Source organism: Mesoplodon mirus (assembly GCF_964341445.2).
Source record: "Mesoplodon mirus genome assembly, chromosome: 9".
In the NCBI taxonomy this organism is placed as follows: Eukaryota; Metazoa; Chordata; class Mammalia; order Artiodactyla; family Ziphiidae; genus Mesoplodon; species Mesoplodon mirus.
This window is the reverse complement of record NC_138985.1, coordinates 101,517,717-101,533,205: the sequence shown is the minus strand read 5'-3', so window position 1 is coordinate 101,533,205 and position 15,489 is coordinate 101,517,717. Positions and strand designations below refer to the sequence as shown.

The 15,489-nt window shown below is 52.1% G+C and overlaps 1 protein-coding gene across 6 annotated transcripts in view; it reads left to right on the top strand.

Annotated features, from left to right (window-relative positions):
- HIPK2 (homeodomain interacting protein kinase 2) overlaps positions 1-15,489 on the top strand; it is a 248,820-nt gene that overhangs the window by 124,994 nt on the left and 108,337 nt on the right. For all 6 annotated transcript variants that reach the window (XM_082631980.1, XM_082631977.1, XM_082631979.1 and 3 more), the window contains exon 2: positions 779-1,862. In XM_082631980.1, the coding sequence (XP_082488106.1) occupies positions 781-1,862 (1,082 nt within the window). In that variant the 5' untranslated portion in view covers positions 779-780. The remainder of the gene's footprint in view (positions 1-778; positions 1,863-15,489) is intronic.

The window sequence follows — 15,489 nt, the reverse complement described above, 5'->3', positions numbered from 1 at the left end:
TGAGGTTTTGATATGAAATAGTATTACTTTCTAGATAAATTTATTGACAGATAAAAGCAGGAACGCTGAGTGAATAGAGCCCATGAATTGTGCTGTCCACTCCTCCCCTCCAAAAAAAAGCTGATAAAATGATTCAGACAATCTAAATGAAAACATCGGACCAGCTGCTGGTCGATTCAACCCTACAGAATTATTTAAGGTGACTGAGATGCCAGGGGGTAATTATGGTTCATCCAGAAGCCAGCAGATCACGAGTGACTCTGTGATCGGACCTGTATGGAAGCTGTTTCCTCAGATGAGTAAGCCTGACAGTCTTAGGGCCTGTGACAGAGAGGAGCTGGCCACGTGAGACAACTAAGTATGTGACAGCTGGGCCACCTGATACAGTCTTCAGTTTTAATAGGATTGCAGCCCAGTGAGAACCGAGGAAGAATTTGTTTCTATCACAAACAATATTTATTAAAAAAAAGACACTACATAATGAACTAAGTTCTGGTATTCTAATTGTGTCTCTGAGTCTTGACTGTATTCCCACCCTTCAAGCCTCCCACCCTCCTGATGGTGGCGGGCACAACACTGGAACCCCTGGAGCCCACAGACCGAGCGACCAGCCGGTGCTTCTGGGTGGAATAGATTCACTTTTCCGACGTTGTTTCGAAGTGAGAAGACAGTATACACTCTAGGACCCATGCCGCCGGTCAGGCCTGAAGTGGCTCTGTCGCGTTCGTTCGAGTAAGGGTGACTAAGCTATTTCTTTTCGCCTTTCACTTTCTCACAGGTATGGCCTCACATGTGCACGTTTTCTCCCCTCACACCCTTCAATCAAGTGCCTTCTGTAGCGTGAAGAAACTGAAAGTAGAGCCGGGTTCCAACTGGGACATGACCGGGTACGGCTCCCACAGCAAAGTGTATGGCCAGAGCAAGAACGCGCCACCATCCCAGCCAGCCGCCACGACCGTCAGCGCCTCCCTGCCCATCCCAAACCCCAGCCTACCGTACGAGCAGACCATCATCTTCCCAGGAAGCACCGGGCACATCGTCGTGACATCAGCAGGTAGCACTTCCGTCACCGGGCCAGTCCTCGGCGGGCCGCACAACCTCATGCGTCGCAGCACTGTGAGTCTTCTGGATACCTACCAAAAATGCGGACTCAAGCGGAAGAGTGAGGAGATCGAGAACACAAGCAGCGTGCAGATCATCGAAGAGCATCCACCCATGATTCAGAATAACGCGAGTGGGGCCACTGTAGCCACTGCCACCACCTCGACCGCCACTTCCAAAAACAGTGGCTCCAACAGCGAGGGGGATTATCAGCTGGTCCAGCATGAGGTGCTGTGCTCCATGACCAACACGTACGAGGTCTTAGAGTTCCTGGGCCGAGGGACGTTTGGGCAAGTGGTCAAGTGCTGGAAACGGGGCACCAACGAGATTGTGGCCATCAAGATCCTGAAGAACCACCCGTCCTACGCCCGCCAAGGTCAGATCGAAGTGAGCATCCTGGCCCGCCTGAGCACAGAGAGCGCCGACGACTACAACTTCGTCCGTGCCTACGAGTGCTTCCAGCACAAGAACCACACGTGCTTGGTCTTTGAGATGCTGGAGCAGAACCTCTATGACTTTCTGAAGCAGAACAAGTTCAGCCCCTTGCCCCTCAAATACATTCGCCCGGTCCTCCAGCAGGTTGCCACAGCCCTGATGAAGCTCAAAAGCCTCGGCCTCATCCACGCTGACCTCAAACCAGAAAACATCATGCTGGTGGACCCATCTCGACAGCCGTACAGAGTCAAGGTCATCGACTTCGGTTCAGCCAGCCACGTGTCCAAGGCTGTGTGCTCCACCTACTTGCAGTCCAGATATTACAGGTGAGGCCGTTTGCCCCGAGACAGGAGATGCTGAGTGCCCAGCGGCATTCACAGAGCATGTGCAGTGTTGGTCACTGCCTGGGAGGTAAGATTGCTGCCCTCAAGTGATCATGATGTAGTCGGGAAATGTAGGACATGTGCACATTGAAATGATGATTAGAAGCCGTGTAAGAATGGAGCCAAGTGTAGAGGTTCAGAGTTGGGAGGGATTCCCGGGGGCTGTGGGCAAAGAGCAAAGGCATGGTCGGGGGGTCAGGTTGTCACAGATGGGTGGAATCCAGACACGGGTGAAGGAGCGAGAGGGACACGCATTATGAAGTCACTCTGGCAAGAATGCGCAAGACTCGCGCTGCAGACCAGGAGGACGCCTGCCTGGCAGAACAGAGAATCCGTGGGTGGTGGAAAATCTGATTGCAAGGATAGGTTGGGACCAGGATGTTGGGGTCTTAGATACCAGATGAAGGGGTTGCAACTGTGTCCATAAACGTGGAGCAAGTGCGGAAACATTTCAACAACAGAGGGTGGGCGATAGGATGAAAGCGATGCTCTGAGAGGCTGGCTCTGTGTCCGTGTGGAAAGGGGATGGGAGGAGGGAGGGTCTGTAGCCTAGGGACCAGTCAGCGGGCTCCGGTGGTGGGAGAACTTTGGGGTCAGGAAGATGAAGGATTGTAGCACCCTTGGTGGGAAAGTGTGATGCTTTCATTCCTTCACTCGTTCAACAAGGATTTATTTCACCTCTAACATGAGCCGGGCACAGCACTGGGGACCGGGACACAGCCAGGAGAGCAGAGGCAAGGCCCTCGCCATCCTGGAGTCTGTGGCATACTGCTTCCCACCCTTGGCTCCATGTCAAAATCACCGGTGGGTGGAGCGGGCTTTAAAAAATAACCTGATTTAGGTCCCAGTCCCCACACACTGAATCGTCGACATCTCTGGGGGTGGCGTCCTACATGGGTGTTTGTCACAGCTCTCCTGGGGCTCCCAGTGCGCAGCCAGGGTTAGGAATCGCTGCTCTGGTGGGACCCAGATGAGAGCACTGGCTCTGGGGTCAGGAAAGCCTCAACCCTCCGCTCGCTGAGCTGTGCGACTGGGCTGGTTGCCTCGTTTCTCTAACCCCTTTGTTCCTGACCCCTAACCTGGGAGAGTCCGGGCAGCAGCCGTGTTGGGGCTGTTGGATGACGGAGCCGGGACGCAGCTGGGTCCTTGGCTCCGTATCTGGCGCGCCGTCAGTGCACAGGGCCTGGTTGGAAATGGGAAGCGAGTGAATCTGTTCTGGGGAGATGGTGATGGGCTGTGTCTGCGGGGATGTTGAACGGCCTGGTGAAAATGGAAGTTGGCAAAATACGAAACTAAAACTCCCATGAGAAGATGGGGCTGACAACACATTTAAGAGGTTGACACGTGCGCAGTAGAACCAGGATCCCACGACTCCTCCGTGCCCGAGCCCTGCTGGCCCGACCCCTGAGTGAGCACGTGCTTTCCCCACACCTCCTTCCCGGCCACGGAGAGAGGCGGGGAATGTGCTTGAGCCGCGTCAGCACAGTGGGCCCGTCACACGTTCTGAGGCATACCCGTCCCCCCCACACCTTGTTTGCCGATTTGCTCACCCCTCCGGCCGGCCGGCTGTGTCGCAGGTGCCCTCGCCCGGCCCTCAGCCCATAGGTCTCTGTCCTTGACCTCGTACCCCTTCTGCTGGGAGGTCTGTGGCCACAGGCCACACATCCACACTGCCCCCTCACCTCCCTCATCTCAGTCCCGAATTAGACAAGTCTCTAAGCCCCTCCACCCGTGCTGTCCTCCCCCCAACCTACCTGCCCTGAGCATCCAGGGAGGAGCCTCGCATCTGCGTCCTTGCTGGGCTCCGGGAGGGGTGGATCTGTACGGCTCACCCGGTTCCTCTCCGCTCACCAGCTTCTTAGACCTCTGCGGTCTGCTGTCAGGCCCGCAGCCCCAGAGCCAGGCAGAGGGGGAGGCTGTGAGCCCAGGGCTGTGGCCACCGAGGAAGGGGAGCCTGGGCCTGAAGGTGGAGGGAGCAGGCCCTGCGGACCCCCGGGAGAGGGTGAAGGAAGACGCTGGCTAGGGGCTGGAACCACAGGCGTGCTCTCGACAAAGTGCCCTTCTCTGAACGCAAGCTCTGGTCATCTAGGGTCACCAGCCCATCCGAGGGATAGCCAGTGCCTTGGCCAGCTCCCCGCCGCCACTGTCACTCTACACTTGGGGGTGCCAGTTCAGCGTGCCAGGCCGCTCCTTCCTAGGTCTTGGCCTGAATTTAGGGTGAACTGCAGTGAAGTCAAGGCTGCTCGGGCTTTTATTATTTTGTTAACTTGATGCCGTTTAATGGACGATACTGGCTTTATTCATGTTTTCTAAAACTTGAGCGGAGCAACTTGTAAAAAGGCTTTTAAAAATTCTATTTAAAAGGCAATGCAGGGGCTTCCCTGGTGGCGCAGTGGTTAAGAATCTGCCTGCTGGGCTTCCCTGGTGGCGCAGTGGTTGAGAGTCCGCCTGCCGATGCAGGGGACACGGGTTCGTGCCCTGGTCCGGGAAGATCCCACATGCCGCGGAGTGGCTAGGCCCGTGAGCCGTGGCCGCCGAGCCTGCGCTCCGCCACGGGAGAGGCCACAACAGTGAGAGGCCCGCGTACCGCAAAAAAAAAAGGCAATGCATACTTACAGCCAAACTTGATGCACTGGGTAAGCTGACTTCGGGACTCTTGGCCTCGCTCGTGTTCTCACCTTCCTGTGCCTACGTGACACGTGGCACCCCTCTCGCAGCAGACAGACTCTCCAGGCTTCCTGCGCTTTCATGTCGGCCCTGGTGCCCGGGTACGGGGGACCCCAGCGCAGGAGCTCTGGGCGGCAGGAGAAACCGCCCCGCCGGGTGTGGAAGGCTCGTGTGCCGTGAGTCCAGGGCTCTCCTTAGGCCCCCTCTCCGTCTTCCACTTCCGGCCCCGGTGCCCCCATTTGCCTTGGAAGGCCCTCCCTCTGGTTGTGATGTGACCCCTTTCTTTAGACCTCATGTGACTGTTGCATAAATTTCTGAGCAGGACCCCTTCCTCCTGTGGTCGGTTTGACCAAAAAAGGCGAGTGTCCTTCGGGTCCTCCTGGTGGCCCCCCTGTGCCCAGCTCTGCTTTCAAGGGCACAGTCAACATGAAAGCCAGCCCAGTGTTTCTGCCTGAAGTGATGCTTCATCTCTAAATTGGTCACAGCGTCCTGTTCCTCCCCCGGGTCTCGTCTGAACCCTGGAGTAGTTTGCTACCACACACAGCAGTTTGAGGGTTTGAGGACAGCCTCCAGCCCGATCGGCATCAATCCTTGCCGTGGGACAGCCAGCTCCCGGCCACATTGGTCCAGTCGATTTTCCTGATTGTGTTGCCTCTTACAGGGGAGAGGAGGTGGGTGGAGAAGGCTCCTCAGTGGTCCGTTGTTATCTGAGAAGGTCGGCGTTTTCAGCTGCGCCGTGAGAGACTCTGTGTTTGAGCCACCTGACGTAGAGGAGTCATCACCCTGTGGATCTAGCCTACGGCAGGGCCTGGGTCCCCCGGGCCCCCTGTATCTGAGCTGGGCCATCATCCCCTGGCGACCTCACTTTCAAAGAGGAGGACATTTAATGTCCTGCCCTGTTTTTAAATGGACAGTATTAAATGTCTCAACCCACCGTTGTCCCCGCCTAGTGATGTGGAAACAGTCTGATGTAAAGAGATGCTCCTGTCCTCGTGGGGCGGGGGTATGTACCTGGAAAAGTAGGTGTGTCTCGGGGAGCAAACGGTTTCCCCCGGCTATTAGGCGCGTGCTTGGTCGAGGCCGGGCATATTGCCGTAGGTATCCTGTGAAGCAAGCCTGACCGTGTGTTTTTCAGGAAACAAAGGCTGCTTTTTTCATTGTTTAACCCTGATGCGTGGGTAGCCCCGTCCAACCTGACCTTCCAACTCGGAGGTCAGTTACCTAGTTAAACCATCAAACCACGCTGGTCACAGGCTTTATTGTGCATAGGAATCACTTGGAGAGCGTGTTAAGAACACAGTACCACCACGGCCCTGCCCCAGACCCACTGCACCCCGGTCTCCAGAGCGGTGTCCCTGGAGAAAGTCCTCGCCCTGCACATACCCCAAGACTCCACGGGGAATCAGAGGTGAGATTGTGCAGGTTGTTGGAGGCCCACTGAGAGAGAAAGGGGTCCTTAATGGTGTCTCCTTTGAAGTGTTCACACCCTAAGAGATGGAACTGAAGCAGATCCTGTGCACTTCTGTGAACATACCTTGGAAGTCCCTGCCGTTTCCCTACAGCAGCCCTGCCTTATCCTCCAGGTTACGTTCCAAGACCCCCAGTGGATGTCCCTGAAACTGAGGATAGTAAAGAATCCTATGTACACTATGTTTTTTCCTATGCATACATACCGGTATGCATAGGAAATTTACAAATTAGACACAGTAAGAGATTAACATTGATAACTAATAATACAATAGAACAGTTACAACAATATACTGTAATAAAAGTTATGTGAATGTGGTGTCTCTCAAACTATCTTATTGTACAAATTCAGTGCCTTTTCCATCTTAACCAAGCCCTATCACACGCTGTGGCCGTAACTTGCAGTTTGAGGTGCGACAGGAAAACTAGCACGAATTTCTTTTTTCCTTCTTCACAATTTCACGGATAGAAGATTCATTCTTCATTCTTACCGTAGATCTTAGCAACCTCAGCATACTTTCCTTTTCTTTCCTTATTAAATGGAGAACTTTCACCTTTTCGCTTAGAGGAAGCACTTTACAGGCTTCTCTTTGGAGCATCTGGATCGCCAGCATCCGTGTTCTTGCCATTTGGGGCCATTATTAAGTAAAATAAGGGCTACTTGAACACAAGCACCACGGTGCCCTTCCCGTCCTGCGTGGGATAGAACGGGACTTTGTGAGACTTTATCACGCTCCTCAGAACAGCAGGCAATTTAAAACTTAAGAATGGTTTGTTTCTGGAATTTTTCACTTAATATTTTTAGATCGCGGCTGACTGTGATTAAGGGGGGACTACTGCATTTGATTCTACATTGATGCCAGTTATTTTTTTGGAGCAAGCAATAAATTGATGCTGGGGTATTTCCACTGTCAGTGTGACCAGCAAACTGAAAACAAGACTAAATATTAAGCTCTACTCAGGAAAAACAAACAAAAAGATGTGCCATTCAGGCAGGAAATAGTGATTAAAATGTGTGGATTTTTTTGTTTCTGCTCCGGTTATTCAAAATGCTCTTGTCTAGACTTAATTTGAAACACTTAAGACCATTACCAGGACCAAAGAAAAAGGGTGGAGCGTGCATAAAAATTCAGGACGTGAAGGCCAGTAATCTACTCTTTCAGAATAATGTAACCTTTTTTGCCTGGTTCTTTTGGTTTCAGACACTATCTTCAAATGGATTCCATGGTTGTTTTAGGTCGGGGGGAGATAAATTTTAATTCCGTTCAATTCATCAAACATTCATTGGGTGCATACTGTGTGTCCTGTGATGTACTGACGGGTAGGAGATAAGGCGCAAGATTTCTAATCTGGAGGAGTTTATGGTTTCTCGGAGGAGATTAAAAGACACAAATTGCCTAGAGTGTATTTCTGATACTTTGATATTACAAATGTTTGATCACTCATCAGATATTCATTGAGACTCTAGGGAACCGGTGATGAGAAAAACCAGTTAAAGAGATTCAAAGTCAGTGAAAGATTTTGCGAGATGGGTTAATAGGGAGGGTTTTTAGAGAATAGGCTGTATTGAAGTACTCTTGAGGTCCATCTTAAAGGAAATGTGAGATGGGGATGGGGGGAGCCTGAGAGGCACAGAGATTGGAATTAATAAGGGAAGATGCGGGGAGAGGGGATGACAGTGACACCTGCAAAGAGTTGAAGGCTTGGGCTGGCAAGTAAGGATTAGATGAGGGAGGCCTGACCGTGGAGAATTTTGATGGAGGCTTGAGGGGCTTGGACTTAACAAAGGAGTAATTCAGTGAAGTTAAGGATATTAGTGAAGTTATCAGTTGAAACGGGGGCAAAAAGTTGGGGAGCACCCAGAGGCTAGGAGACAATAGTAGTTATTCATAAATAAAGGGAAGAGGCCCTAGATTATAATGGGGATCCCCTCCCCATCCCCCGCCATTAGCCAGTATAAATGTGAACACTTTTAATGCTTTTAAATTCTGGTACTGTGATTGCAGAGTTGGCTTAGAGGGAATAGGTTTTGTTCCTTTGTTTTGTTTTGCTGTCTTTTGTTTCTGGACTTTGCTTTCCCTGAGGCACAGTTGTGAAGCTCTGGCCTCCAGAACCGGGTTTCAAGTCCCACCACTGCTATCAAGTAATAGCCTCTGGAAGGAGAGTTAAGAGACCGTAGCTCCAGTCCTGGCCCCATCCATCCCCAGCTGACTGTGTTCCACTGAGTCAGTATATTGGTAGAATGTCAACTGTGGGCCATCCACACCCCCGCGTCTGGATCTCATTATGACCGGGGCCTGTGCTTAGTCCATGGCCAGGGGACAGTGTTCTCTCCTGTGGGCTGACCTTGGCCTCATTGGCTCACACTGGGGACCCTCCATCATCTCCTCCCCATCAGCAGGGAACACGGCATCTTCCAAAATGTCTTTAGCTAAGTCGCTTCAAAAAAGGGGCATAGGGCTTCCCTGGTGGCGCAGTGGTTGAGAGTCCGCCTGCCGATGCAGGGGACACAGGTTCGTGCCCTGGGCGGGAAGATCCCACATGCCGTGGAGCGGCTGGGCCCGTGAGCCATGGCCGCTGAGCCTGCGCGTCCGGAGCCTGTGCTCCGCAACAGGAGAGGCCACAACACTGAGAGGCCCGCGTACCGCAAAAGAAAAAAAAAAGGAGGCGTAACTTAATAAAGTCATAAAAATAGTTTCCAAAATTGCGTAGCTTGTGCAAATTCCTGACTAGAAGTTAGGTTTGATTGAAAAGAAGAGCTCTGAAAGCATCTGCATTGCAGGCATTAGCTTTTTAAGTTAATTTGTTTTTTATTACTAGTAGATACAACAGGAAAGGGTTCTAGTTAACCCTTGAGAATATTGAGTGAAATATTCAACCCACTGACAGTCTCATTCACCAAGATGAGGGAGGTGGTTATAAATATGTAAAAGCTTTTAGAGGTGCAGTGTCTTTTCTGAGGGGAAGTAATCAATAAGTTATCTGGGCTATTAGGTTATCTTTAGTTTTCACTTACTTATCTCTAGGACCTTGAGTTGTGTGGTGAAATAATTTGAAATCGAATTTTTTTTTAGTATGAAATAATTAAAGGGAGAACCTCTCTGTGTATTTGAGTGTATCTCTGCCCTGGTGTTCCAGTCCTGCCTACATACACGCACGTGCACAGTCACACGAATAAACCCAGATAACACAATATAAGCCCATGCATGACATACGCACAGCTAGGTGAGCTTGCAAGCACCTTGGTGACAGAAGCTAATGCTCAGCTGTAGCAAAGATGCTGATGTACATAGATGCCTGCCACATGGAGGGAGACACGCAACAGACATGCGTATACACGCAAGGACACACACACAACTTCAAAGACATTGAAAAACCATGTACTTTCACAGACCACATGAACCAACCAGAGCAACCCCAGAGGTCAAGGGCCCAGGTGCAGAAGCAGTGTTGATGCCCCAGAAACTTGGCCCAGTTTTCTGCCTTGCTGCAGAATTGCCATCGACATGTCCCCAAACCTGAGGACAGGAGGGCTGGAACCACTCTTGAGCTCAAGGTATAAACCAGTTGTTTTCAAAGGGTGATCCAAGGACCCTCCTGCCAAAGTATCACCCAGGTCCTTGTTAAAAATGGAGATTCCTGGGTTGCAAAAGAAATCTAAGGAACAGGCTCTCTGGGGGGTGGAGCCAGATGACAGATTTAAGCAAGCTCTGGGGCGAATTCTTTTTTTAAAGCCACTGTATTGAGGTATGATTGACATACAAAAAGCTGTACATATTTAATGTGTACAGCTTGGTGAGTTTGGAGGTAAAACCATCACCACAGTTTATGCCTTAAACAGATCCATCACCTCCAGGAGTTTCTTCCTGCTTTAGTTATTTATTTACATTTTTAAAATTATTATTTTGTCCCTTAAGAACTGTTGCCAGAGGTGGCTTGGATCCCAGAGTCGGTTGCCCCACAGAGGGGGTTACCACCTGCCCCGTCAAAATGGGAGAAGTGGGGTGCCATGGGCAACCTGGCACGGGGCTATTGCCCCTTTACCTGGGTGGCTGAGAGCCCCGCCGAGGGGCCCAGTTGTTAGATTCCTTGTGGTCCCACCCCTTACGCCTCAGTGGTGGTGACAGTGGAGATCCAAAAATCATTGGTGCGTGCGACAGGAGGGGTTACTGGGTGGTCTGGTGAACTGGCAAGTGGGTGGTTGGGAGAGGAAGCAGATGGACAGAGGAGACATGAACACACGTGACTTTTTGCATAATTTGCAGTCAACGGAGCACTTACCACTTAGTAGCTACTGAACTCTCCCTGTAGCCACAGCTGGGTTTGGAGCTATAATCCTCATTTATGCATCGAACAAGTAATTTTTTGAATTCCGAAGATGTGCCAGACACTGTGCTTTGTGCTGAGGTTTCAAGAAATGAGTAGGAGTGCCCTCAGCTATGCAGCTCTGCCCCCGAATCTGTCATGGAATGAGCTGTCCCTGGGGAGCCAGCGGTGGGCGTGCCAGGCTCCACTGTCCTCGTCTACCCCGGTGTCGACGTCTCTCCTTGAGCCGAGAAGGCAGAGCATGTTGCCTTTGAATCACTTTGCCCAGTCTCCCTGGGCTGCTTGTATTATATGTTCTGAGTCCTGAGTGCCCTCCCCAGTGAATGGGCCCCCTCCCCCCTGCCCTTGGCCTCCCCCGGCTGCGGGTCTCTGCATCACAGCTGGGACAGATCGGGCCAGCCTTTCCCCACCGCCTCACCAGCTCCCCAGAGGAGGAGGGAGCACCCAGCCACAGCCTCGCCAGGGCAGCTCGAGCCTGGCGTTCCCTTTCTTCCTTGGCCCCATTGGCCTCTGGCTCACTGGGTCTTAAAGCCAGGTGGAGGAGCAGGGCCCTTGGTGATGAGTACTGGGCTGTGGCCCTCATTCCTGGGCAGAGATGGAGATGGTGACATTGTAGAAGCAATTTGCCGTAGGTGAGGTGTCCCCAAAGCAGAGCCTGAGGCAGGGCTTGGGTGCAACATGTCTGTTTGGGAGAAAACCTCAGGAGGCAGGAGGAAGGGAATGGGGTGGGGGGATCCCGGGAGGAGTTAGGGGGTGGCTACGTTCTCCCTCCAAGGGGCCTGCTGTAGGCCTCAGGGACTGTGCCCCAGGATGGGGGAGGCTGGGGCTCTGGGCCCTTTGAGACCGAGGGCCCTCAAGGGTATTGACTCTCCTGTGCCTTTGTTTGGGCCGAGCTTGTTCGAGGACTGGGTGGGCTTGAGGAGACTCAGGGGAGACTGCGAGGCAGAACAGACCACATGACTGTGGCCGAGATCAGCGGGAACGTGACACGAGCCCAGAAGGACCCAAAGTGTGAGCACCAGCCCTGTGCTCGGGGATCCGCTCTGTCCTCCCCACCGATGACCTGTGTGTCGTTTTTACATGGAAAGGGAATACAGGGGAAATGCCTTCGTAGGCAGATTTAAGTATTGCAGGCTAAGAATCCAGAGTTGAACTCCAAATTTTGGTCTTGGGGGGAGTTGGGAGATCTGAATGAAACGCTAAAAAAAAAAAGAATCTTGCCTCCACCCCACTCTCCTTTTTATCTGGCCAGCCTGCCCACTAGAGGTGGGAGATGGAGGCTCTGTCTGAGAGAGAAGATACCTGAGCAGGGGGAGGTGCCTGAAGCATGAGTTTGTCAGAACCGTGGGGTGAGGTGGAGGCGGGTTACTGTCTGCTGGTGCTCGTAGCTGTTGTAGGTGTGTTCCCCAAGGCGCCTTTGTTGAATGAGCGAGTGACTGGCCGATTGAATGGATGAACGGATGAATGGATGGATGGATGGATGGATGGATGGTATCAGTGGCCTCATATGTTTATAGCTCAACTCACACTGTCACAGCAGAAACACCCACGTGCCCAGCTTCTTGTAGTCCTTCCTACAGTCCTTTCACTGTTGCCCTAAACCTCAGGCCCATGGCATCCAGTATCTCCAAACCCTGGATCATACGGGCCCCCTTTGTCAGCCTTTTGGGGAGCAGACACATCTCATCAAAAATGTTCATTCCGTCAACCTGTGAGATTTCAATTTAAAACCTGAAGACAGCTGACTCAGCTTTTAACAGATTAGTTCCCTGAAATCAGCCAACATCTGTCATGTCCCATTACACCTTTACAGAGAATTAGAAATGACTTCCCAGTATGAAGAAAGGGCCGAGCCCAGCAAGACCTGACTAGGGAACCTTGCACGTGTGGAGACAGCCCTGTCCTCTGGGCCGCTAACCCCTTATCTGCTTTTCTGTTTTTGAGATGTTAACGGACATGCTAGTCGTGTGCCCCATGACTTTGTCTTCATACTTAGGAACTGAATGAACAAAGATCTCCCGCAGAGGATAAAGCTCCTGACACACTACTCAGCGTGTGCCTGGCACGTGGCAGGCGCTCAGCCCATGTTAGCTGCTATTATTTTACTGCCACTACTGTTATCATCGTTATCATTATTCTTATCGTCATCACTCTATTGGCAGAGATCTGGATTTGAATTCCAGATCTGCTCCTTTATAGCTGTGTGACCTCAGGCAAGTTCCCAAACCTCTCTGAGGCTCATTGTTCTTTCTCTTATGAGGGAAGTACGACAGCAGTTCCCGAGGTTGTTCTAAGGCCTAAGCGAGGTGGCTGTGGGGCGTGCTCCCCTGGGTGCACCTCGCCTCTGCTGTAAGTAACCATCACGCTCTCCCCTGGGCCCCCTTCCCGGTGTATGTGCCTCTGGCTTAACATTTATTTTATTTGGCCTGGTATCATTGTAGGCTATTGACATCCCCAGTATTCCCGAGCTCCTTGGGATCACGTGTCGTTTCTTTTGCATCTCTGTGGACACGTGGAGGCCCAGCACGTACTTCACATCCAGTAGGCGCTAACGGAGTGTGTTTGGTGGGTCTCCTCTGGTGTCGGGACGGGACAGTGTCCAGTGCCGTGGTGAAGGGGTTAGCGCTTGAGGAGAGGAGCCTCCTCTCTTCCTCTGAGTCAGGAGGGAGACACGGGTGCAGCATCCTTGACTGGAGGGCACGGGCCCAGCCCTCTCCTGCCGCTGCTCGTGTACCTGCAGTGAAGCTGTGGATCCTGCACTTGGGCTGGGGACACAGGCCTCACGGCAGTGGGGAGCGGGCATGGGAAGCCTCAAGAGGTTACAGTGCGTTTGCCACCTGCCGTGCTTCCCGTATCCACTGTCGTCTCCGCCGACATCAGAAGGGTCCAGGAGCCAAGACTGGAGCGATGGGCGGGGCTCTGCTCAAGGACTCCCTGAAGGTGTGTGTGCGTGTGCGTGCTGGGTGTGTGAGTGCGTGTTGGTATGTACTATACGTGTGGTGTGTGTGTTGGATGTGTGAATGTATGTTAGTGTGTGTCGTATATGTGAGATGTGTTGGTATCTGGGGGGGTTTGTGTTGGCTGTGTGTGTTGGGGTGTGTGTGTTGTATACGTGGGGTGTGTGCATTGTATGTGTGGCATATATGTTAGTGTGTATTGTATATGTGGTGTGTGTTGCTCTGTGGGGAGAGTGTGGGTGTGCGAGTTCAGTGGCAGCAGGTAGGCTGGTCCCTGGGGTTCCCCGTATTTGGAGCCCCTTCTGATCCTGCTTCGTGTGACTGGGGAAGTGTACTCCCCAGTCACAACCTTCTTTATGTAATTATTGACTCTAAAAATCCAAGTTGTTTGGCCAGAACATGGGGGTAAACTGTTGGTGCCGCTTCTTTGTCATCCACTGACCACCAGTGAAGGGTTTCTAGTCCTCTTCTCTTTGTAAATTAGAACTTATATTGGCAAAAATGAACTAAGTGTGAACCCCCAGAACAGAAATAGCTCTGGCCCTGAGAGTCAGATGTTCTCACTGTGAAAGGTGAATATTCACCCCGCCGAGCGGCAGGGAGGTCTTCGGGAGGTGGCGCTGCTCTGCGTCCTGACTGCCGTGGTGGTAACAGGCTAAAACTCACAGAACTTACGTCCGAAAATTAAATTTAAAAAATTCCAAGTGAAAATTTAGAATCCATTTACCCTTAAAGATCTCTAAGAAACTGGTGGTAATATTAAACCCTGCAACTTTATCTTGCCTAGTTTTTCTTCCTGTTTTTGTTGTGTTGTGTTTGGGTAAAAGAGATACCTTTGTTCATCCTGGAACAGGATGGCCAGCAGGGCAACAATCATTTCTGGAAACTGCTGGGCCAGGGAACTATGAAAACAACTCTGGGGAATAAACAGCTGTTGATGACGGAAGCATTTCTCTCCCCCAGTTTCTTTACTTTACATCTGCCGTTTCATGTATAGGTCATGGACTTGCCCTCTAAAAGTGAAGGACAGTGACCTCTAGAAACAGAGAAGTGAGGGATTGTTCCCCCTGAAATGCCGGAGTCCAGGAGGAAGATGATGTCTGTGGAATTTGGTCATCCAGCCTTACTGTGCCTACAGCGCCCTGCCCTTGGCTCTTACATTATCATGGCCATGGCCAGCAAACCCAGCTGTGAAACAACATCGTTTTCGATAAAATAGCTTTCCTAAAACCAGCTTTTCCCAACGGCAGGCCTCTCAGCTGTGGGGACATTCATGCTTATTACAGAGAAGTGGCTGGTTTTGTAGGAAAGGTCTTTTATCCCCTCTAAAGAGAGGGCACCTGCGTGCCATCTTGGATGCAGTGGGTTCTGTTGTCTGCATTCTGAGTGATGGGCCTTGGAGAGGGGCTCCTGTCCCCAGCGGTGATCCCAGGCGTGATGAGGCCAGTTCCCTAGAGCACGGCCTGGGCCACGCACCCCAATAACTGGGCCGTGACCCAAGGCCACATGCTGGGCACAGAGCCACGTTCCTTCCGTTCCCTCCCCACTGACAGGAACTTTTCACTTGTTTCCTTGGAAGAAACAAGCCCACAGCATGTAAATGTCATTGCATGGTGTCCTCTGCAGCTCAGAGCGGCCGGTTGAAGACAGGGGTTTTCTGTGACTCTCCTGGCAATGAGAGGTCTGTGCGTTTGCAGATCTGAGCTCGTGGCCACCCCACCCGTTTCCCATGCCCTGTGATGCCACCCAGGCTGCTCTCTACATGAGTTCCGAGGAGAACTGGGGCCTCCTTCCTTGCTCTTCCACGTGCCCTTTTCCTTCTCAGAAGACAGCCCCTTCTCCCTCCAGCTCCCTCTTTGATTCCATCTTCCCTCCTCTGTTGCCTGCTCTGGCTCCCACATCCCAGTTCCCAGCCCGGAATTCGGAGTCCTGTTCCAAGGCCCCAGCCTCACCCTCAGCACCCGTGTGAGCCCACAGTGTTCCCAGGATGCCTCCCCTGCCCGCCGCTGCACCCAGGCCCCAGAACCCAGCCCTGTCCGGCTCCTGTGGTGGAGCCCAAGTGCCAGATTTGCCACAGCCAGAAATGTTTTCTTCCTCTGGAGACATTCGGACGTTGTATAATCTGGCATGTTATGCACTTGTCCCTTTGACCT